This window comes from Barbus barbus (genome assembly GCF_936440315.1).
Source record: "Barbus barbus genome assembly, chromosome: 1".
In the NCBI taxonomy this organism is placed as follows: domain Eukaryota; kingdom Metazoa; phylum Chordata; class Actinopteri; order Cypriniformes; family Cyprinidae; genus Barbus; species Barbus barbus.
Window position 1 is genome coordinate 5,417,923 of NC_136729.1, and position 24,024 is coordinate 5,441,946.

Here is a 24,024-nt window from a genome sequence, read left to right on the forward strand (position 1 = left end):
TATAAATGCTCTTCTAGTAGGCTATGCATGTACACATTTTAGTACACGTCTGATTAAAAGTATGATTTAACGTTTTAGGTAGTATTTGCACCTGCCACTAGCGATAGTAGCTAACCATAACCTAAAAGTAACCATAGCAACGCCTTGTGCGCTTTCCGTTGCAGCACACACTCACACACATATACACACATGTTGGTTTTTGTGGTTTATGGGGACTCTCCATAGGCGTAATGGTTTTTATACTGAACAAACTGTGTGTGCTATTGCCCTACACCAACCCTACACCTAAACTCAGCCCTCACAGGAGACTTTGTGCATTTTTAGATTTTCAAAAAAACACCATTTAGTACGTTTTTTAAGCCTTTTGAATTACCGGGACATAGGCAGTGTCCTCATAAACCACCTTCATATTGTAATACCTCTGTCATACCCATGTCATTATACAAATTTGTGTCCTCATAAACCACATAAACATGCACACACACACACACACATTTTAAAGCCTGTAGGCTAATTGAGTGAAATCACTAAATTTGCATTCATAGTGTTGCTATTATGACATATTTCCCCTCTTTTAATACTTGACATTTTGTGCTATAACAACTAAATTAGTGACTGTTTCTATTTATTTCCTATAATAACAAATTGGATTGCATCCTGCACATGCTAAACTTATATGTTACAATTTAAAAGTAAGTCCACATTGCTTTTAAAGGGGGGTATCTTCTCCCATTTTACCCTGTATATAAATTAATATGTCTAACCCTCTCAGTTAAACACTGTAAAAAAAAGATATATTATCAATGATTTAACCAATTTCAACTTAATTTTTTAAGTTATCTGAGATTCAGCTTTTTTTTTTAGGTCAGTTTAATATAATTTAAGTTGAAATGACTTGTACAGTCAGTCTGATGGTACTTAAACAGGTATGCACAAATCAGAAACCCTTTGCTATTGGCGACACTTGAGACACTTAAGTTTTTTTAAGTTGAGGTGGGTGGAAATATTTTACAGTGTATCTTAAATGAAGCCGGTTTTAGACAGGCCTCCAAGGCACCATAATGTCATATCTAATTGATCCAGAACAAATACTTTAGACCAAGCAAATATTTTGTGACTACACTGCTTATTTCTCAACGGAAAATGAGACATAAGATCAAAAATAGCATAGGATTGTGGGACTCCACAGACAGCAAATCAAAATCCACTCAGACACCGTAATAAACAGGATGTGTCTTGTTGCCATCTCAATATATTACCAACAAAGGCAGCATTTTTCAGCCAATGTTTACAGCAGCAATAAAAAAACAACGACGCATTAGTCCTACATATTAATTGTCTTAGTTGGCAAAGTGCATTTCTTTTAGAGAGGTACAACGTGTTACAGAACCAGTCTAGAGATAATCTAGACAGAAAAGAGAAGAATAGGAGGGCAGTTGATGTAAATGTAATGTTTTTGCTGCTGCATCACATCATTCATTATTATGTGAATCTAATTGGACAAGAAGACTCCAGAACTGTGATGGCACAGCTGTTCTGTCATAGATAAATTGGCTATTGCTTGATATCTTAATGGCTCTCACAGGCACACACACGCACATATGTACACAGAGCCACACACGGCCCTCATGATGGCCTTCTTTCTCATTAATTTGCTCAGTGAGCGTAAGCAAGGCATTGGGTCAAACTCAACCGGTTAAATACCATCTTACAAACACCAGTCAGCCGTCTATCCGAGTAAACAGATATTACTCGGGTAAAGATCTCAGAGCAGCTTTTACAGGTTAATATGACATTCGTTGTGATATGAGATGAAATTCATTTGACATCAACACTCATTCTCTAAGTTTAATACAGACTGTTTACTCATCTCTCCATCTCTAATTCATGAAGCTCAATGAGTGTGACAAGGAGAGATGATATCACAACAATATTTCAGTGGTTATATTTTCACAACATCACATTACAGTAGTTTCTAACTGAATTTTTTCTTTCTCATGTTTTAAGCAGAAGTCGGGTTTAAACAAGAAAAAATGTGCAAATGGGGTGACAAAAAATACTTAAGTCAAAACAAATACTGATTATAATAATATAATTTAATATAATATTATATTTCTTTGCATTGCAGTATTTTAAATCTATTTAATAAAATATTAATGTTTTTGCTGCTTTTTATTCCCTTAAAGTCGTGACGTATTGTCAAGTATGGTGACCCATACTCGAAATTGGTGCTCTGCGTTTAACCCATCCAAGTGCACACACACAGCAGTGAGTAGTGAACAAATCCACACACACACACACACACACACACACCGTGAACACACACCCGGAGCAGTGGGCAGCCATGCTGCAGCGCCCGGGGAGCAATTGGGGGTTCGGTGCCTTGCTCAAGGGCACCTCAGGCGTGGTATTGAGGGTGGAGAGAGCGCTGGACATTCCCTCCCCCCACCTACAATTCCTGCCGGCCGGGGGCTCGAACTCGCAACCTTTCGATTATGAGTCCGACTCTCTAACCATTAGGCCACGACTTCCCTAAACTATGTCTGCCATCAAAAATAAATATTTATTCATCCGAAAATGGTTAATGTTAATGTAAATGCCCTTTAACCTTCACTAAGTGTAAACGTGCATGTATGAACTGTATGAATGTGTGTTGCACTAATCTTGTCTGGACTGACCCAGTCTCCTCCTTTTAATCAGCAAGACAGTGGACAGCTAAACATGTCAAATCCACATGAGTGAGGGGCACGTTCAGCTTAAGGCCTGAGGACGTACACAGGAAACAGACAGCCATTTTGATGAAACTTTCCTATCTGATCACTTTGATAAACAATACCTGTGGAGAGTGCAAAATGCTGAGGAACACAAAGCTTCAAGTTATAATGTGTGAAAGGAAAAGAGGGCTGAGTAAATGGGAAAGATACAGCCAGTAAAGAAAGAACATATTATGAACAACATATCAAAATCTGTAACATGTTTTCAGACCGAAACATATAAACTAAAGAAAAAAGGTAAAAATGAAAAATGAAAGAAAGAGCATTGAGCATTGTTTACTGCCCAGTGGCTGGAAAAAATCTTAGCAATGACAATATCAATACAAAAACAGAGCTCAGCAAGACAAATAAGCCCAGCTTAACCTCAGAGAAAATTGAACTATAACCAGAGATCGCATTAAGAGAAAGTTAAATTCAGAGATACCTAATCGGCAGCAGGATATAGAACGATATTGCCCAAGTAGCACCCCTTTCTGCTAATTTACGGGCGATTTCCAGCTTGACACAGTAATATTTTTTGATCAATGAATATGACCCATGACATTTCATTTTCCCTGGTTTATCTCACACTAGTGAATAATTAAAAATTCACATATTTTAATACATATAGTTCACTGAAAAAAAAAGATTAATTGAATTTACTCAATTTTTTTAAGGTAAGTGGTTGCAATCAATTTATTTTAGTTACAATTAAATAAATAAATTTAGTAGACGAACTTTCAACAAAATTAGTTTATTTAAATGTAGCTAAAATAAATTGATTGCAACCACTTACCTTACATTTTTTTTTAGTAAATTCAATGAATCATTTATTTCAGTGTTGCATATTATAGCATAGTAATATGAGTAAACATTATTATTGTAAATAAAATATAACAAATCAAAATAACCCAACTGCAGTTTGATTGAGATTAATTGGAATGCACAAGGAAAAAACATGATTTCTGAGAATTGTTCAAAACGGATTAATGGTTTTGCAAATGAACTCGTCATATATATATGACGAGCCCCACCATGTATTGTTTCTGAAACCGAAAAGTCATGCTCTGCCACACGTACCAGATTTGGACACTTTATTTACCAGAACATGAGAAGGAGTGTTACGCAATGTGGATGAAGTTCCCTAAGTAGGTATGATGAAGCAAGGGAATGGAGGAAATGAAAAACAGGACAGGCTATATTTACACTACACTCTTAAAAATAAAGGCGCTTCAAAAGGTTCTTCACAGCGATGCCATAGAAGAACCATTTTTGGTTCCACAAAGAACCATTCAGTCAAAGGTTCTTTAAAGAATCACCCCTTTCTTACCTTTTTATAATCTGAAGAACCTTCTTTCACCACAAAGAACCTTTTGGTTCTTCAAAAGTTCTTTATGGAACCATTTAGACAAAAAGGTTCTTCTATGGCATCGTGAAGCACTTAAGAGTGGCACACTGTATGTTTTTGTGTGAATACAGAGAATTGTTATGAACTTGTGAGAGAAAGAGATAAAAAGTAAGAGTTTAAGTGAAGAAAAAAGAATGAGACAGACATGTAGCGAGGGGGCAGGAGTATTTCTAGGAAGTGTAATTTGATACGTCTGTTTACCATACACACAGAGCACATGTGCTCCAGGAATAATATGTCCAAGAACATAGATATTCATTCAAGAACAGAACACACACTCAAGAGAAATAAAACTATATTTATATGTTTTTGTGTCATATTCAGTTCTGCAGCATACATACTTTATGTCTGTCTGATTGCCATAAGCGTTTCTTTTGTTTTGTCTGTAACTGAAATGCATATGTTTGTATTTGTGAGCAAACACATTTTATTTCAATTTATAGCTCACCCAAAAATGTTGTTCGAAACCTGATTCTTCTGTGGGACACAAAAGAAGATATTTAGAAAAGTGTGTATTTTTTGTCCATACAGTGTAGTCAATGGAGTTAAATGTTGTTTGGGCCCCAACTTTCTACAAAATATCTTCTTTTGTGTTTTTCAAGGAAAAGAAAAGCACAGGTTTAGAATGACACGAGGACGAGTAAATGATGACAGAATATTTATTTTTGGATGGACTAATATTAGCCAACACATACAGTTGGATATGTGTGTTTCAACACTCTGTTTTTGTTTCGTCCCACCCTTCCCACTATGTTTCTTTGTGATTAACTGTGTATTTACATTTATTGTGGACTGAGAGGCTGTCTTTGAATACGTGTTTCAGTGATCAATCAGAGTGGTTTGGAATCAGTGTTTTCATCATCAGCACAATAGCAAAGTGTTAATTACATTTAGTTAACCATCATTGTTGAACTGATCACCCTCTTTCATCATCTGATAATGATAAGCTTAAGCAATGCCTGTCACATCTTAATTATGAGGTTTTTAATACATCTTTGTCCATTGCATTTAATTAAATCATGGGTTAAAGGATAGTCCAAAAAATATGAAAAATCTGTGATCATTTACTTATTAATGTTTGTTCAGACACTGACTTTGTTTTCTTTGTCTAAAGTGGAAGTCAGCAAAACTGTTTGGTTGCAATGTTCTTCAAAACATTCTTGTTTTTATTCTGCAGAAAAGGAAAGTCAAACAGGTTTGGAACAAAATGATGAACTATTCCTTTAAATTCTGTGTTTTTGTCATATTTGTTTGCTTTTCTTTGCCGGTTTGGTCTCTCCCCCTCTTCCCAGTGTTCTCTGTTTTCACTCCGATCCTCACGTTCTCCTCAGCGTGATCATGTTTTGGAACTCTGGTTAAATCCAGTCTCCTGTGTTTCCCTGCTTTTCCTCTCCTCCTTCGCTCTGTTTTTCATTCTTGCGCTCTGCTGTCCCATCAGAGACATCCACTTTTGCTCCCCTAAGGCTCTTCTTGTTTTTGCACGTGTGAGATTTTTTTTTTTAGTATGTAAATTAACAAATTACTCTGTCGTCAAGTGTGGAACAAGACCAAGTTGTGTTGTGGGTTTGTGTGTCGGATTTTCTGTCAAATACTAGAGAAAGGGACAGTAACTGTTTATTTTGTGTGTGAGAGGAACAACATGTTTCCATATGCCTTATTTCTCGGAAAGACCAAATCCTTCTCTCAGAGACGCAGCTGTAAAGTGTTTCACATTTCACACATGTAATGTGATTTATGTCTCTGCTGGCTGTATTATTTTAGCAGGATAAATATGTTAAACGTTAAATAAATGCAGCCTTTTCTTTTGCAGACGGTATAATCTGACGTCACTGATATACTGTGATGTCAAAGCATGGTGTGGTTTAACCACAGAGCTCATGAATTATTCATGTCTACGTCAGAGATTACGCTAAAAATATCTCTGAGAACCTGCACCACCACACCGATCGTTACATTTTATGGTGGGCGCTGGCTGTTTGAGGACAGACACAAAGGGAACAGATCCTTTCCACTGAACAACCATTACAACAAAAATACTTGAACTGAAAAGAAACATGACTGAACATACTAATTTCAGAATGTCAGATGAGTTGTGTTCTGGGCTAATGCTGGCCAGTGTACAGTACTTGACTCAAGCATACTCAAAAAAATAACTATTTAGCTTAAGATAAGGCAAAGCTAAGGAAATAATTGCTAAAACATGAAAACACACTGTTTTAATAGGTTTTAATGCGTCATTTCAAAGAGTGTTTAAAAAGGCAATAGGTTTAGTTCACAATCATGAAGCATTGATTTGCTACTTGCTGGTTGGTTATCAGTCTAGAGAGCATGCCGTGTATGGTAAGGTTGGTTAGATGTCCCCATTAGCCCCTGCTGGTGCATGCTATAACATCTGGTTGTAAAAAGCATATTTTCCAGTTGATGTCATTCAAAACCATATGAACCATAAATAAAATTGTATGCATGCAACATTTAAATTTAGTTTTTTTACTGTTTTTTTTCTTAACCAGTGTCTGATTCTGTGCTTTGCAAAGAATGAAATAGCCTATTAAACCTGCTAAAAGTGATGTTTCTCAACATATACAACAAGTATAGCTTATACATGGCCTCATAGTTTACAAACATCAACAAAAAATTACATATCTATAATTTTGATTTTATGGGGTCTAATAATGGGTATCAAATAATGACCTGTGCAGGGCGCACATGCATCCTTTCCCCAATAGATGGAGCCAGCAGAATAAATAAGAGCTTTTTATGAATTTGCACTATGACATAAACTTGCGGATTGCAAAAGCTGATTCCAAATCATCAGTTCTCATTCTGTTGGATCTATCTGCTGCTTTTGACACTGTTAATCATCAGATCCTCCTGTCCACCCTCTCATCACTAGGCATCACAGGGATTCCACTTCACTGGTAGATCTTTCAAGGTGGCCTGGGGAGGGGATGTATCCAGAGCACATAAACTGGTCACTGGGGTTCCTCAGGGATCAGTTCTTGGACCCCTCCTCTATTCCACATACACTACATCACTGGGTCCCATCATACAAGCACATGGTTTCTCCTACCATTGCTATGCTGATGACACACAGCTCCATCTCTCATTTCAACCAAATGATCCAATGGTAGCTGCACGGTTCTCAGGCTGCCTGGTGGACATCTCGGCATGGATGAAAGAACATCACCTACAGCTCAACCTGGCAAAGACTGAGCTTCTAGTCTTTCCTGCCACTCCAACTCCATAGCATGATTTTACCATCCAGTTAGGTTCATCAACAATTACCCCATCAAGTTCGGTCAGAAATCTTGGTATAATCTTCGATGACCAGCTGACTTTCAAAGACCACATTGCAAAAACTGCTCGATCTTGCAGGTTTGCATTGCACAACATCAGAAAGATCAGGCCCTTCCTTACACAGCATGCTGCACAACTTCTTGTCCAGGCCCTTGCCATTTCTAGACTGGACTACTGCAATGCTCTTCTAGCTGGACTTCCATCATGCACAATCAAACCTTTACAAATGATTCAGAATGCAGCGGAGCGACTGGTCTTCAACGAACCCAAAAGGGCCCATGTCACACCTCTCTTTATCTCCCTGCACTGGCTCCTGGTTGCAGCTCGCATCAAGTTTAAGACACTGATGCTTGCATATAGAACAGCCACAGGCTCAGCACCCTCCTACTTCCACTCACTTATGAGAATCTGCATCCCCTCAAGAAGTCTGAGATATGCGAGTGTGCGATGCCTAGTGGTGTCATCACAGAGAGGCACAAAATCACAAAATCTCAGCTCTGCATTTAACCCCTCCAAGTGCACACACACAGCAGTGAGTAGTGAACACACACACACACACACCATGAACACACAACCCGGAGCAGTGGGCAGCCAATGCTGCGGCACCCGGGGAGCAGTTGGGGGTTTGGTGCCTTGCTCAAGAGTCTCACCTCTGTCATGGTATTGAGGGTGGAGAAAGTGCTGGTAATTCACTCCCCCACCTACAATCCCTGCCGGACATGAGCCCCAAATCTGCAACATTTCAGTTACAAGTCAGACTCTCTAACCATTAGGCCACGACTGACCCCCCCATATTAGTGCTGTCAAATGATTAATTGCAATTAATTGCATCCAAAATAAATGTTTTGGTAACACTTTCTATGAAGCCCATATTTATAATACATTATAAGGTATTATGCATTATAATAGTATTCTTAAGGCATTACAATGAATGCATAATGCATTATAAAAAATCTTATAATATGTTATATAATGTTATAAATAATCATAACAATTATAATACATTATAATGCTTACGCATTTGTGGTTATAACTTTTAAGGTTATGATTATTTATTACACAATGAACCCCATATTAAATACTTTTAAATATATAATGGACTTGACATTGTTTATTTAAGATCTGCACAGTATCTTACTACATCTTGTAAGTGGTTTGGTGTGGAGTGTTATTTGAGTTTTCTCTGTGAGGCTAATATTAATTTTGATGTGAGCTAGTTAATAATTTCAACTGAAAAAAAATGCAATGTTTATATGTTAGGTTACATTTTATTTTGATGGTCCCTTTAGTCTATTGAATATAAGCAACTTTGCAAATGCATGTCAACTAACTCTCATTAGAGTATTAGTAGGTTTAGGTTAAGGTTAGGGTAGGTAAAATGTTGATGTACTTGCAAAGTTATTTATAGTCAGTTTGTCTGTTGGGGAACCATCAAAATAAAGTGTTAGCATATATTTAGCAGACATACTAATACTCCAATGACTGCTAGCTGACATATAGTTGCAGAGTTATTTATCAACAGCTGTCTAACGGGTACCATTAAAATAATCAAACTGATATTACAATAAAAATAGTTCAAAGCAAATGTGTCATATTACACATTCATCTGATCTGATCTCTGATCTTATGGTTGTTTGAGAAAAAAAAAATTACTATTATTATTTCTATACTTATAAGTGGTCTTTGATTGCCTTAAGTAAAGTAGCATAAGAAAGATGGCAATATATGAGTCTTATAATACACTATAACCAGAATGGGGCCTAATGGATAGAGAGTCGAACTTGTAACCCAAAGGTTACGGGTTCGAGTCTCAGGTCCGTCAGGGATTGTAGGTGGGGGGAGTTAATGTCCAGCGCTCTCTCCACCTTCAATACCACGACTGAGGTGAGACCCTTGAGCAAGGCACCAAACCAAACCCCCAACTGCAGTATAAATGGCTGCCCACTGCTCTGGGTGTGTGTGTGTGTGTGTGTGTGTGTGTGTGTGTGTGTGTGTGTTTGTTTGTTGACTACTCACTGCTGTGTTTTTCTATGGAAAACTTTACTTCACTATATTCCAAAGCATAATGTCATACTTTTTACTGCACTATATTTCATAAATAAAAGTTGTTGTTTTTGTTTTACCTTTAATACTTAAGAACATTAAAAAAGTAGTACTTTCTTGTACTCAAGGAAATCTTTGAATTGCTTTTACTTGAGTAGTAATAGATAATAGAGTAATAGTAATAGATTTCTGTAATTAAGTATTAAATGATATTGATACTCCTAAAAGCTATAACCATAAATAAGTAATACATTAAAACTGTTCTTATGAAAACTCATAAGATGATATAACATATTATAAGGTTTTTAGAATGCATTATGCATTCATTATAATGCCTTAAAAATACCCTTATAATGTATTATAAATATGGGCTTCATGTGCTACCAAAGTTTTTTGCTTACATAATATATGTGTGTGTATTGTGTATATTTATTATGTATATATAAAGACACACACATACAGCATATATTTTTTTAATATTTACATGTATATATTTATATTCATATAAATAATATAAATATATTTAATATATAAATGTAACATATTTTTCTTAAATATAGACATGCATGTGTGTATGTATGTATATATATATATATATATATGTGACCCTGGACCACAAAACTAGTCATAACGGTCAATTTTTTGAAATTGAGATTTATACACCATATGAAAGCTGAATAAATAAGATTTCCATTGATGTATGATTTGTTATGATAGGACAATATTTGGCCGATATACAACTATTTGAAAATCTGGAATCTGAGGGTGCAAAAAATCTAAATATTGAGAAAACAGCCTATAAAGTTGTCCAAATTAAATTCTTAGTAATGCATATTACTAATCCAAAATCAAGCTTTGATATATTTACAGTAGGAAATTTACAAAATATCTTCATGGGACATGAACTTTACTTAATGACCTAATGATTTTTAGGATAAAAGAAAAATCAAAAATTGTGACCCATACAGTGTATTTTTGGCTATAGCTACAAATTTACCCCAGCGACTTAAGACTGCTTTTGTGGTCCAGGGTCACATATACACTTAAAATAGACTACCTTATTTATCAACATTCTCTAAGACGGTGGGAATCCTATCTTGATTTTTTAGTTGTTTTATTTTAAATAATTTTACATTTTTAAATATTTTTTTATTTTTAATCATTTTTAGGGGCCTACTTTGTCCTGGCCCCTAGGTTCAGAACCATTGTTGTGTAATGAAAAATAGCTTCACTTACAATTATGAAAAGCACTGGTTTCTCAACAGTCGAACAACTGGATAAAAAGTACCCTTATTAACCTGTAGAGGGCACTATTCTACTATTTTTAAGTTTTACATAAGACACTTTGCTTTGCCAAGTATTTAATGAGAAAAAAAGCCTTTTTGTATTGTAAATCCCCTATTTGTAAACTCTTCTGCTAAAATGACTTGTATCAGAACAAACACAGACATATATATATATATATATATATATATATATATATATATATATATATATATATATAAGCAAGACATAAGCAAGAGTGAAGTGTTACACTAATGTTACAAGAAATTAGTTGTTTATATTATCTTGACATATCCTCCTCTTGTTTGGATAAATGTCAAGAATGTGTCACCACCATACTGCCAATCAGATAAAAGACAGAAGGAGACCGAGTTACATATTAGAGTGAATTTATGGTGCATGTGTATGACTGTAAAAATGTGTCTGTATATATACAGTTACCATGACGGCATGTAAAATACATGGAGAAAAAAAAAAAAAATTATATATATATATAACGGTACACACATTCATACCGAACCGTTTCAGTACGGGTCTTTTGGTTGGTCCGAACGAATAGCTACAGTATTTTTATTTTATTTTATTTTTTTCAGGAAATTCAAGTAGTAAATGGTTGGTTCAGTCAAGAATCACACAATACTGGTAATCCTTGTCCGTTTTGTCCCGTCAAAGCCATGACAGCTGGGATTCACACGTGGCATTCATTTGTATTAATTGAAGTTTCAACCTGGCTCCAAATATTCCGTTATAAAGCCAAACTGTGGCCGGCCCACCTAAAATTGCATTGAGCATTGAGACTTTGTTTTGGTTACAGATAAAAATCACAAAAGAAAGGAGGAACAAATAAGAGACAGAGTGGGGGGTCAGATCCTACTTGAGATTTCTCTCCCCACAAGACCCCCAAGAGAAAACAAGAGGAAGTAATAAAGACTGGAGGCTCTACTTACAAAACTCGCATGACATGTAACGATGCTTTGACTTAAACCTGTTAAGAGCTTTTCTACTTGTCAAATAAATTGTGTTGCTTTTGTATCCATTTCATGCTTGTTTTATCTGCAGCTCCTCGCAATTATTCTCATTAGCAGATGGCTCTTTTGGTATCTGCCTGGTAGTTTGGTGAGATTGTTCGTCCGAGTGAAGACGAGTGCCAGACATATGGATTTGATCAACAGGCCCGTGCTGATGTTTTCTTTGGGCATATTGACAGGCCGATAGACAAACGTCTCTCTCTCTCACACACACCCTTATTCTCTCACAAAGGCATTGGCTGACGGACAGTCTGGAGTGCTCCAATGACACACAACCTCACTCAGGCACTCTAGGACAAGCAGAGGAAAAAGAAAGAGAGAAGGGCAGAACAAGTAGGGAATAAGCAAGAGAACGGGACGAGAAAAAAAGAGAGACACTCACGCCTCTGACTGCCCCTTTTTTCCTCCGCCGCCAACGCTGCTCTCTTTCACTCTTCCTTCTCACTCCTTCCCTTAGTCTCACACCAGCACACACACCCTCGCTCCTTCTCACCAAACTTTTTTTCACCGTCTCGCTCTTTTTAAATGATTTTGAGAGAGAGAGGAAATGCATTTGGAGGGTGTCTGAAATGCAGGAGCTCCACAGATGCTTGAGACCAGCGGAGAGATAAGAGACTCTCCCTGCTTGGAAAAGATAGAGAAAACAGAAGAAGAGAAGGATTGCAACAAACTTATACGCCTCAATATTCCCTCATAACCACTACAGGACACTGGAGTTTGTGGCGTTATCATGGTGACACTAAGAATTGCATTGACTTTAAGGTTCACTTTACTGCTCCTGTACTGGTCATGCTGTACTGGTTGGCTGGGCCAGGCTCAGCAGTTGTCCCTGCGGGGTTTGCGTCAGGCAGCCCAAACCCGGCAAAACCTCTCTGAGAGCGCGGAGAGCAAAGTGGAACGTCTCGGCCAGGTCTTCCGAAGGAACGTGCGTCTTCTTCGGGAACGGGGAGGCTGTCTGGATCTGGTCTTCCTCGTGGACGAGTCGTCCAGCGTGGGAGCTTCCAACTTTGGGAGCGAGCTGCGATTCGTGCGGAAGCTGCTGTCAGATTTTCCGGTGGCGCCGGAGGCAACACGTGTAGCGCTGGTGACATTTAGTTCCAAGAGTCATGTGGTTACAAGAGTGGACTATGTGTCCGCACCCAAAGCCCACCAACACAAGTGCTCGCTCTTCAGCAAAGAGATCCCCTCCATCACCTACAGAGGAGGTGGCACCTACACCCGGGGGGCCTTCCAGCGCGCAGCGGTAAGAGCAGCTGTGTAATCACAATGTTTGGGTCTGTGGATGTGAGGAAGAATTTAAGCACTAAATGAAATGTAATAGATAAAAGAGGCAATAATGAAGATAAATGACAGACCTTAACATTAAGAGTCTAGCCACCTAATCTAGATTGAGTTGAGTGAGATGAACTTTGATTTATGCTGAATGTATTCAATGTTCCTCCACTGCTCTTTAATGTTATTCGACTAATAAACGAATAGATGGCTATTGACTCTAAATCACTGAAACACATTTAGCAGAAACAGGACTGTAAAACAACACATAAAAGTCTCCATTCCTGGCAAGGTACCTCCAGATGTCATCTCTAAGTTAACACCATATGGTTTCCTGTGTACTCTGATCTGGGACAGATAACCACAGAAATCATCTATCTATGTAGGACTTTCTACAACAGTGGCCATACTTTAAAAAAAGTACATGGTAGGGCCATGCAGGTTGATTTGTCCCCTGTCAACGTGTACTAAAGACTTTGGAAAATAGGGAAATACAGAGTTGTTGGTTTCAAGTCGGAACAACTTGAGAACTTCAAGGTCCAGACAAAGGGAAAAGACAGCAGCAGTGGTGACTCATATCAAATAGATTAATTTTTCTTTTAACTAACCCAGTCTCACTTAACAGCAATGCTATAAATTGCAGCAAAATGATTTATTGCTTCATCTTGCAGCCTACTGCAGCTTCTACTCCCTTTTTCCGTTACAAATGATTATGACGTCCGTGTTTTCAGACATTTTTCATGTCCTGAATGACATTTGTGGTTTGAAAAATGGTTCCGCCAACCCAGATCTGCAAATGTATTAAGTTGTTATGGAAGCACAGCAGGAAAGTCCTTTTGTTCATATGCAATTAATTGGCATTGCAGTCAAACTGTAATATTTCATGGTTTTTGGCTCCTTCCATTGAGTCTAAATGGCGTGGAGGTCTGGAAGCTTTTACCAGACACATTTTCAATCTTTCAGAGCTGCAGAGGTCGAAGGCCTTATCCACAGTTCTGCTGCCCAGCCGAAGTGCATAGAGAGGCCAAACCTCTCTGATCAGATTTGCCTTTTAGCAAGAACATCCTCAATTGCCAAGCCTCTAATTCATTTACTCCACTGCATTTGGAGAATGAAATGTTCAGTTGGCTCTAAATGCATTTTATTTTGCTATGGCTGATGATTGATAAAAGCTGCATTGTGTAGTCTCACAAACCCAACATGCTAATAAACAGCAGGGTGGTGAACCATTTAAAACTGACTTGAGAATCTGCCATTTAACAATGATTATTTTAACTATAAAGAAAAGTTTGTCTAGACACTTTGAATAGACAGACAGACATAGATAGATAGGTAGATAGATAGACAGAAAGACAGATAGATAGATAGACAGACAGACAGATAAACAGATAGATAGACATCTACAGATCTAAGTTCTTATGTAATCTCTCTTCAGTTAGCCCAGCACTCCTGTTGATTCTTGCTCTAACCACAGTGTTTGTCTGCACTTAGTGGGCATCCTGGGTTGCCAGATCCCCAACTCCTTTTCCATTTGCCAAACCAGAGCAGAATTAGCTCTCCATAAAACTTATTTCTCTCTCTCTGCTGTCCTTCTTAATGTTATTGAATGCTTTTAGTGCTTTCCAAATTCTTTGCCTGCTTTTCTGATCAGCCTCCATAGGGAACCATTATATCGAAGTGCTTGACCAAATGGATTTGAAATTTCTAATTTCCAATGAATGCTCATCTCGAGTAGGATTCTTCCTTTCCCCCAGCAGGGATTCTATTAAGAAGGGGAGGTCTATGGGAATTTTCTATAAGCACATTTGAAAACACACCCACCCACACATAATACAAACATACATTCATCAAGAGTCATTCTTCGTCAAAAATGCCTGTTAATTTATCTCATCTCAAGTAGCGTGGAGGTGAAAAGGGCAGTTATATTTTTTGCGTTATTGTTAGCATACATCCCTCCCGTTTCATCCCTATGTGACCCTTCCTCCTACAATCCCCCATCAGAAATTCCAGAGAATGTTTCTTTAAAGTTGACCCCTCTGACCTGGTTTTTGAAGCACAAGGCAGCAGGAACGTTACTGTCATCGAGTCTAGACAGATCAGCGTGTCCAAATATCTCATATTGTGTCTGCAAAAACATCTGTCAGCAAGCCTCAGAATGTGCTATGCAAAATTAAAGCAAAGGGACAAAAAAGCAAAGAAACAGAATGAAAGAACAGGGACATCTGTCAAAACACACATACGTGATGTTTGGTGTTGAAACAAATGACTGGAAATTCACTATGAATGCTTTACAGGTACAATGTTTTATCTATCTATATTAAAGCAAAGTGAGTGTTTACTTGTATAAAATCACAATTTTTCACAAATAGCTGTAAAAAGGGCTGAGCGAATAAGAAACCGAAAAAGTCGCAACAATGAAATCGAAATGACTGTACATAATGCTTCGTTTTGGCATGCATGCAATGATGAAACTCTGGCACTTCCCGAGGCTGTATTTGTGTTATTGAGACTGATTAGGGAGATCCTTATGAGAGACAGCCTGTACTCTATGAACCCTGATAAAACAGTCAGGAATGCCTTTAAACCAGCCAGAGAGCCACAGATATGTCAGCAGACAGCCAGATAAGGGCCCTTCGGTCTTTAACTGTCTGAAGAGGCAATATGTTTTACAATGAATCAGTCTTAGTCCTAGTTAGGGGCTTAATTGCATCTCTGAGTTGTGTTGGAGGAACAGATTGCTTGGTTGCTAGTTACTGTGTGCTTTACCTTAAGTCACAAATTGTATGCATTTACCTTCACCAGAAGGTTTATTGCACCTATAAATCAGACACATGAGAGACTGAAATACGTAAACACCAGAAATACGCCTAAAAAAGGGATGGATCAACAATGAGAGACAGCATGAGACAAGAATAAAAGAGTCTTATTGTCTGGGACACACATGTGACAGTAAAATTAATGCAACATGATGGCATGAGAAAACCTTCATCTGGACTTCATCCATCAGTTTTCCAGCATTCATTCTGCAAGGAGGCAGGAACACTTACTCTTTGTCCACAGTAGACAAAATTACATTCTGCAATAGAACAGTGGTTGTAAACCAGGGGGGCTCAGAAAATGTATAAGTGGGCCTCAAGATGACTTAAAATAAGACTAAACAAGCATCAAAATAAACTAAAACAAGTAACAATCCAGATAGATCTTAAATTAAATTCATACTCAGAATTCCTGGTAGTCTAATTTTAGAAAAGTGATTTCTATATCTGGAAAAGTCATGTAAATTAATACAATCCTTCTATAATGGCATGGGCATTTTTATGATGAATGTCCATTTTGTTCTTGCCAAGCTCCAAAATATTTTATCAGACAGAATTTGTGTGTAAAAAATATTTTAAACATTCTTATCCTTAATATTTATCTACAAATCACAAACAACTGGAAAAGCCACGGGACCTTTGAATATTGTTGTCAAGTCAAGTCATCTTTATTTATATGGCACTTTATACAATATAGATTGTTTCAAAGCAGCCTCACAGTAAATGAATAGTAAAAATAACAGAATCAATTAAGCAAACTTCTTTAAATACCAGCACACGTCAGTTCAATGATGATTCAGTCCAGTTAATAACTGTGTAAAGTTCATTAATTGTGAAAACAGTTCAATTCAGCTATATTAAGCTCTGAAGGCAACGGTGTAATTTTTTTAAACTCAGTTCAATGTTGATTCAGTTCAGTTCAATAACAGTGTCGATTCAGCAAAATCCAACAAATTATGAAACAAATTTGATCCAGCAATATAACAGCTCTTCAGAAGACAATGGTGTCATTATTCAGCTCAATTCAGTTCAAATTGTATTTTCATCCGAAAGTGTCAGTACAGTCAAATTCATAATATTTTTGAATATTAAAAAAGATGGAAATGTGGGAAAAAATATGGGGAGCGGTTGAACTCAAAAAGAACCACTGACCCTTACTGGGTCCCGTCTTCTAATGTTCCTGCTCATTTGGCAACAAAACTCCACAAACATTTGACTGGAGCAGAGTTATAGTCTCAAATTGCATTATTGCAAAATAATTTGTTTCGCCTGCAGCTTTCACCTCATGCCAAACCTTTATTCCCCTCTCACATTATTCCTGCTATTAACCACAACTTTCAGCTCCAGATGAGCCCTATTCCACACCCTGAGATCTACACACGCAAATGCACTTTGAAACATTTATAAACTGCTAAATGCTTCAACACAGTGATTAGTGGTAACTGGACGCTGGAGTAAGTCAAATATAGAGCGGTGGTGGTGCTCAGTCTGACTGCACCACCAGCACAGTCTACAGGCAAAAAATGCATGCTATTGTTGAGAGAAAAACGGAAGAAAATAATAGACAAAAGACAGAGTTTCTGTTTATTTTAGCACTATTAATGGCCCCATACAGTGAGGTAATTTCTGTAACAATGCAAGAGGTCACATTTCTGCTCTGAAGCATGAAAAGATAAAAGCATGCGTTTTTCCACCAGCTGCATACATGCACCACCAAGAGAGCGTAACTAACATATGTGGAGGCCCACTTCATCATCCTGAATCACCTGCAACTCCCAGATGTTATTTTTGTTTTAAGAGACCACTGTGGCTATGGGATTCATAAATGGCAACAGGTAATGTCTGACAATGTTTCAAATTAAGAGTGACGTTTCACAAATTATGCTTTCATAACATATAAATTAGGGTTAGTGAACAGTTTTGTTAAAAATGATCTTACAAAGGTCCAATTTTGGGTTATTTTACTGACTTTTGATTGACGTGATACTAATTTTCACTTTGGTTTCTCTTGGTCTGAGCATAGTTAACCCAAACTCATCTGTCACAGTACAGATCATCGTATCAAGTAACTTAACATGAAGTTGTTGCATTTTGCCAAATAGGTCGTATACCTTAAAATTTTCTTTATAAATAACAAACACAGGGAAAGCCAACCACATGCCAATATTTAAGCAATATAAATGTTAAATTTCTGCTTTAAATATGACTGGCACACTTTACAAAGTTCCATACCTGGAAAAATATAATAATAAGAAGAATATTTATAAATAATACAAGGGAAAACATTTGTGTTGCATATCCTAATAAGTTATATTAAGCATATCCTATTGAAAAATGTGCTGTTTACTTTGAAACCTGCATCTGTATCTTAAGGGCAAAACCTTTCTGTCTGTACAATTACAAAAAGAAAAACAAAGGCAATGATGTCTGTAAAGACTGTAAAGTTCCCGAAGCACTATTATTCTAAAAATCTACCAAGACTGTGCATTTATAGTGATGTTATTATTCTAAAACACTCTAAATTTGAGGAGGCAATATATTTTTTTAAAGAACACAGTGTCAGAAGCACTATTTATCTAAAAGAACTGTAAAATTCCAGAAGCAGACCATCTTAATAAGGGCTCTATGCAAAGGCACCTGGTCTGTGCCTGTGACCACACTATGATATGAAGGCTAGTAATTGGCAGCTCTGTACAGGCTTTCCAGGAGTCTCACTTAAAATACATCACAGCTAAGGCCACAGTTAAGCAAGAAAAAACAGTCAGGTTTCACCCTAAGTAGCACTCGCATGCACTTGCTGTGTATTGTGTGTGTCTGCAGTTGTAAACGTCCTCATATGTGCTTCTGTACATGTGTGTTGAGGGGGAAGGGTAGGACATACAGAGGAGAAGCCACGGAAGTGCTGAAATGGATAACAGTTCAGCCTGTCAACAACAACACACCGTCTGTTCTCACTGAAAATAGATTCCTCTCTTCCCTATCTGTGCTATTAGTGCCTCACATTAGTGACCTGTGCGCTTCCTAGACGCCGGTCAGGAAAATATCTTATAGGTGCTGTTGTGAATTTCTAGATATTTCAATGACTGCACTCACAATGCTTTTCAAGATGAGAACCAAAGCTAATAGTTTAAGGATGGAGTGCTTTATTTGACTTTGGTTGTAGCTATAAATACAATTTGGCTAGGATGAGTTTACATTTTTTTTATTTATCAAGATTTGATTAATTCTCACTGTTGTCTCTTGCACAGATCATCCCGTGCAATAATGATCATGAAGGGAAAGCCATTTTTGTGAAGAAAAACATGTTTCCCAATTATACACAATGGAGTTGCATAATATCAAAATATGCACTGCTGTTATTCTCAGGCAACCATGTAGTTATGGATGTTCTAAATTATAATTTGAGCATTTTTGTAACTAACCTATTCCATTTGGCAAAGCGTCTGCAGTACTTATTTGATGATTCCAGTGCTAGGAGGTTTCATCAAAAGCCATCAAGAACATGCAGTCTGAATTTCATGGGCCTTTTTAAATCATTTAAATACTCTATTCTCTGAAAATATTTTTTCTTATTATGTTAATGCCAGTGTACTGGATCTATTCAAAGCTACATCAGCTCCACATCTGTAACTCTCTTCACATACAAACGCTGACTGTCCTCTCAGTCAAGATCAGTGATATCACTACTTCTCAACCAGGTGTTTTTTTAATCAGGTCCAGCTGGGGTGGATTGAGGAACGCTGACACTCTTTAGCCCTTGAGGCAAAAAAATTTTTTTTTTTTTTTTGTTTTCTGCCCAAACAGAGGCAGGATCACTGTAATAGACAGGAGAGATTGGAGTTTAACTGTCTTGAGATTTCTTCTTCTCAGCCTCTGGGTAGAGAACGTCTGCAGCTCAAAACCACAGCTCTGATTTAATAGAGAAAGGGAGGCAGGAACGATGGACAGTAGGTGGGTAAACAAAGCATGGGGTCTAAGTTTACATGCACTTACATTTATGTGTTTTTATCCAAAGCAACTTACAATGCATTCAGTTTTTTACTATAATGTCCATTCCCTGTGCATCGGGCCTTGCTGTTGCTAGAACCGTGCTCTAATAGTTAAACTAAGAATACTTTTATATATGGGTCTAAAGATACTTGAAAAAAGTTAAAAATCCTTATGGAATTGTGCATTTTTACATCTACTGAGAGAATAACTGTTAAGTAAATGTTCTAAAACATCAATACGAGGTTTATAATTTGATATTTTAAAGTATGATCAGTGAAATCAGATCATATAACAGCAACATATTTCCTAAACCATTTAATATAGGCACAAAAAAAGCCATTTAATATATTTAATACTGAGAACAAATATCGTATGGCAATGTCTGATGCACTCCACAATAAAGTCAAAGCTTGTTTATTGTTATCTTATTGATTTATCTGTAAATTCACCCCCTTGTGTCAATCCTTAAAAAAAGGCATTACATCATTTTGATTAAGCAATTTACTAAAATATAAGGTTAAATGAATTATTTCTTCAAACCACATAGTCCACAAAACTAATATCCTGTATCTCCAGTCACCAGTTCATGTTTAGAACCATTTTATCCTAATTGTTTTTCCTGCACAGTGTTTTGGTCTCCTTCACAGACATCTATTTGGTGGCTTGCAACTTTTCTGTCATTTAGCAAGCCAAGAGTCTGGTTATATTGATGAGGCTTGTTTGGTTTCACAAGTATGTACTCCTATCAATCGAATTTGCTTTCAATTACAGGGAATGTCACAATACATTTCATAAAAAGAACTGCAAAATTTTCTGTCTCTCTCAGTTCTGGCATGAAGATCCAAAATAAGAGAAATCTAATTTAACAGACCAAATCCAGACTCTTTTTGCTAATGCATAACTTTGTTCTTGTATACGTAGTTCCTAGTACATGGCTGGCAGCACCAGAGGACCAGAGAGACCAATTTTGCCCTTGCATTAGATGAAATATAGTTAAGGCCTTCTCTCTTTTAAAAATGATTTCCTCTGCCGTCTCTCTGTCCTCGGTTTGATTAATGGTGTTTTGACAGGAACCAACTAAGTATGCTCCACAAACCTTCTGTCCCGGTGTGTTATCCAGACCAATTACACTCCCTTTATTCAAACTCCATCCATCCACGCACACTTGCACATCCTCTTCAATTCACTTCACAGAGAGAGAAAACTTTAATAAGGATCTAGGGACTTCCAGCAGTCGGTAGATGTATAGGCCTACCCCATCTATTAGCCCAACGCTCTCTGCTCCTGCCCTTCGAAACAAGGTGTAGCTGGCCGAGCGTGTCTGACATGTTGAGGAAATGAAATCAATTGTAATCACTCAAGAAGAACTAAATGAGAACATAGTGCACAGTGGGAGGCATATAAACTTAAGGCATGCAACAGGAGTCTCCCATGTGCAAATCAAACTGTGGTTTATATCTAGGGTTTCAACAGCTCAGTTTTGCAGAGCAAAATGTTTACCCTCAAACATTTTTTACAGGATTTATTGCAGACTTCTGGAAAAAGATCTAGTAATTGCACAGTGAGCTGTTTTCTCCTGCCCGGGACTATTACTTGAAATGGTTTGGTCCATCTAGGGGGCCTGTTTTTGCAGTGTAGGTTCATGTTGCTGGTATTCTTTGCCACTGGAACCATAACATGTCAAAACAGCTCAGACCTCCAACCAAGCAAATTAATGCACTCCGGTCACATGTTTACTTCATTCTGGAATGCTTCAGACAGAGATATGCCCATGACTGTGTTAGAAGCTAAACTCCATGTACGAGAAATATTTATTTTAGTTTCCTTTTCTGCTGCATACTGCTGAGCCCAAAAATCTGTAACACAACTCAGAAACATCACAGATTTTCATTAAGAACACTGTGGTTTTGTTAAGAGGCTACTGACCTTAGAGCAGCTTTATAACATGATAATGTGAGAGGTTTTTAAATAGAATACCTTGGTGTGATGATCATGGTTCACTGAGGATGCCCATTAACCCAATACAGGAACTGAACAGAGGATTATGTCTACATTAGCAGCTGTAAAGGACTTACTGATTAAAGAATGTGAGATTCTGTGTAGACATGTCGACCCAAACTTGGAGATTGCTAATGCTAGACAGTAGTAGATTATTTGCCTAAATTCAAGTCAAAACTTAAATGTACCCAGTAACATTACAAAAAAAATTATAAACAATTTTGCTGACTGATTTAAGAGCTTAAATGAACTCGACTGATCTCTCACGTACCATCACCAGTTCCACAGCGGTTTCCAAAATCTCCCAAAATCACTGTTCCTTATATAGTCCACTATAAATGAGAAAGGAGTGAATGAAAACAAGTGATTGAATTCAGACACTGATGGAAATATTACTTGCCAGGGCTTTAGAGCAAAATTTTATATGCTCTCTATATTAAATAAATGCATCAGATAATCTCCATGTGGTTTCGTACAACAACTAGTTGATTTCAATATGAAATCAATATGCTGATTTGGTACTCAAATAACAGCATTTATGTCTTCTTTTTTGTCTTTGCTATTGATAAATACTATATACGCATTCTTGCTAAATAAAAGTATTAATTTCTTTCAAAACATACTTACTGACCCAAAACTGTTGAACATTTCTGTCAAAAGCAGAGACAAATTTTCATCGAAAGTCTCTGGACTTTCTCTTATCACTGACAGCAGAGACTCACAGGCTGCTGCGACTCCTCTTCTGATGCCTAAAAAAAACATATACTGTACACTAGTGTTTAGATCACGCTAAGTCAGACTGCAAACATAATACAATGTGGCATGTTCAAAGATGTCTGTATGACAAAGCAGTATTAAGTGCTGCTGTACTGTATTAATCATACTTGCAAAAAACATAGCGACACGTTTAGACATACATAAAAACACACAGCTGATCTCAACTGGATAGCATAAGGTTTGGTCCACAGCTTATTCTGCCAGTGAATTGCTTGTCTAGACAAGAAAAGCTGTCTGACTGACATATATAGAGACACATATACTAGCCACTGTCTGTTTAATTTTTATAAGCTACAATTAAAAATAAAGGTTCTCCAATGGCAATTCCTGGAACCATTCCATTCCACAAGAGGTTTTTTTATAGTGGAAAAGTGTTCTTTAGATTATTAAAATGCTCTTCACACTAAGAAAAAAAAGTTATTTTAAAACCTTTTCTCAGACAGGATCTTTGGGGAACCCAAAATATTTCTTCACATTGCTACAAAAACCTTTAAGATTTGATATAGGGTGGATAATAGCTTACTACATGAAAAATAAAATGTAATCTCTACAAATAATTGTGGAAAACACCAAAATTAGCTAAAAATATGTACACTTTGTGATTCTGCTGCTTCAAAGTGCTTGTTATATCAGCCTGGTACCTTGTAAACACAACTTTGTTTCCAGGCGGTCTGATAAAAAACAAAAAAACCTTGTGTTCTTACTCCCAGAAGTTGCGTAAAGTCAGCCATCACATCAAAGCTTTGTAGACTGAGAAAATATTTTGGTCAGTGAACAAAGGCTGAGCCTGAGACTACTTTACAGGTGACCCTTAGTTGTTACAAATGCTATAGCCTGCCTAAACTCAAGTAACTATCACATGTGTAATCTAATAAAAAAGGAACGATGCAGATTTTGTCACTTGGAGTGAAACAAACAGCCGTCTATACACCCATAATGTTGTGATTGCCTGGATTACTTGTAAAGTTTGTTTTGTCACAAACTACATTTAACTGAACTAATTTAATTAGCCACTAATGTGAGCCATTAACCACTACTGCTTTGATGAGGGACAAGATGTGTCGGTTTGTGTATAAAAATCAAGTGGGTTTAGGAGTGACTACAGTAGTGTATAATTCTGTGGGTGCAAACACAGTATATGTGGTTGCTAATAACCATGTCAAATTTCACATCTCAGTGCGTCAGTAGCTGTTTTCTTTCTCCTATTCCTGTGATCTCTGACAGTTGTCTACCCTGCTCTAATAATGTGCAGACATGTTTGTGTACCATGCCCACCTCTGACTCATATCTAAAACCCCTTACGCCTTCAGTGTCTTTGAGCTGCCGCCCCATAACTGCCCACAATCACACCCTGTTTT

General features: G+C 37.3%; 1 protein-coding gene across 4 annotated transcripts in view; it reads left to right on the forward strand.

Annotated features, from left to right (window-relative positions):
* Positions 1 to 12,100: 12,100 nt before the first annotated feature.
* LOC306870790 (sushi, von Willebrand factor type A, EGF and pentraxin domain-containing protein 1) overlaps positions 12,101 to 24,024 on the forward strand; it is a 71,207-nt gene continuing 59,283 nt past the window's right edge. For all 4 annotated transcript variants that reach the window (XM_079418204.1, XM_079418206.1, XM_079418205.1 and 1 more), the window contains exon 1: positions 12,101 to 13,056. In XM_079418204.1, the coding sequence (XP_079274330.1) occupies positions 12,544 to 13,056 (513 nt within the window). In that variant the 5' untranslated portion in view covers positions 12,101 to 12,543. The remainder of the gene's footprint in view (positions 13,057 to 24,024) is intronic.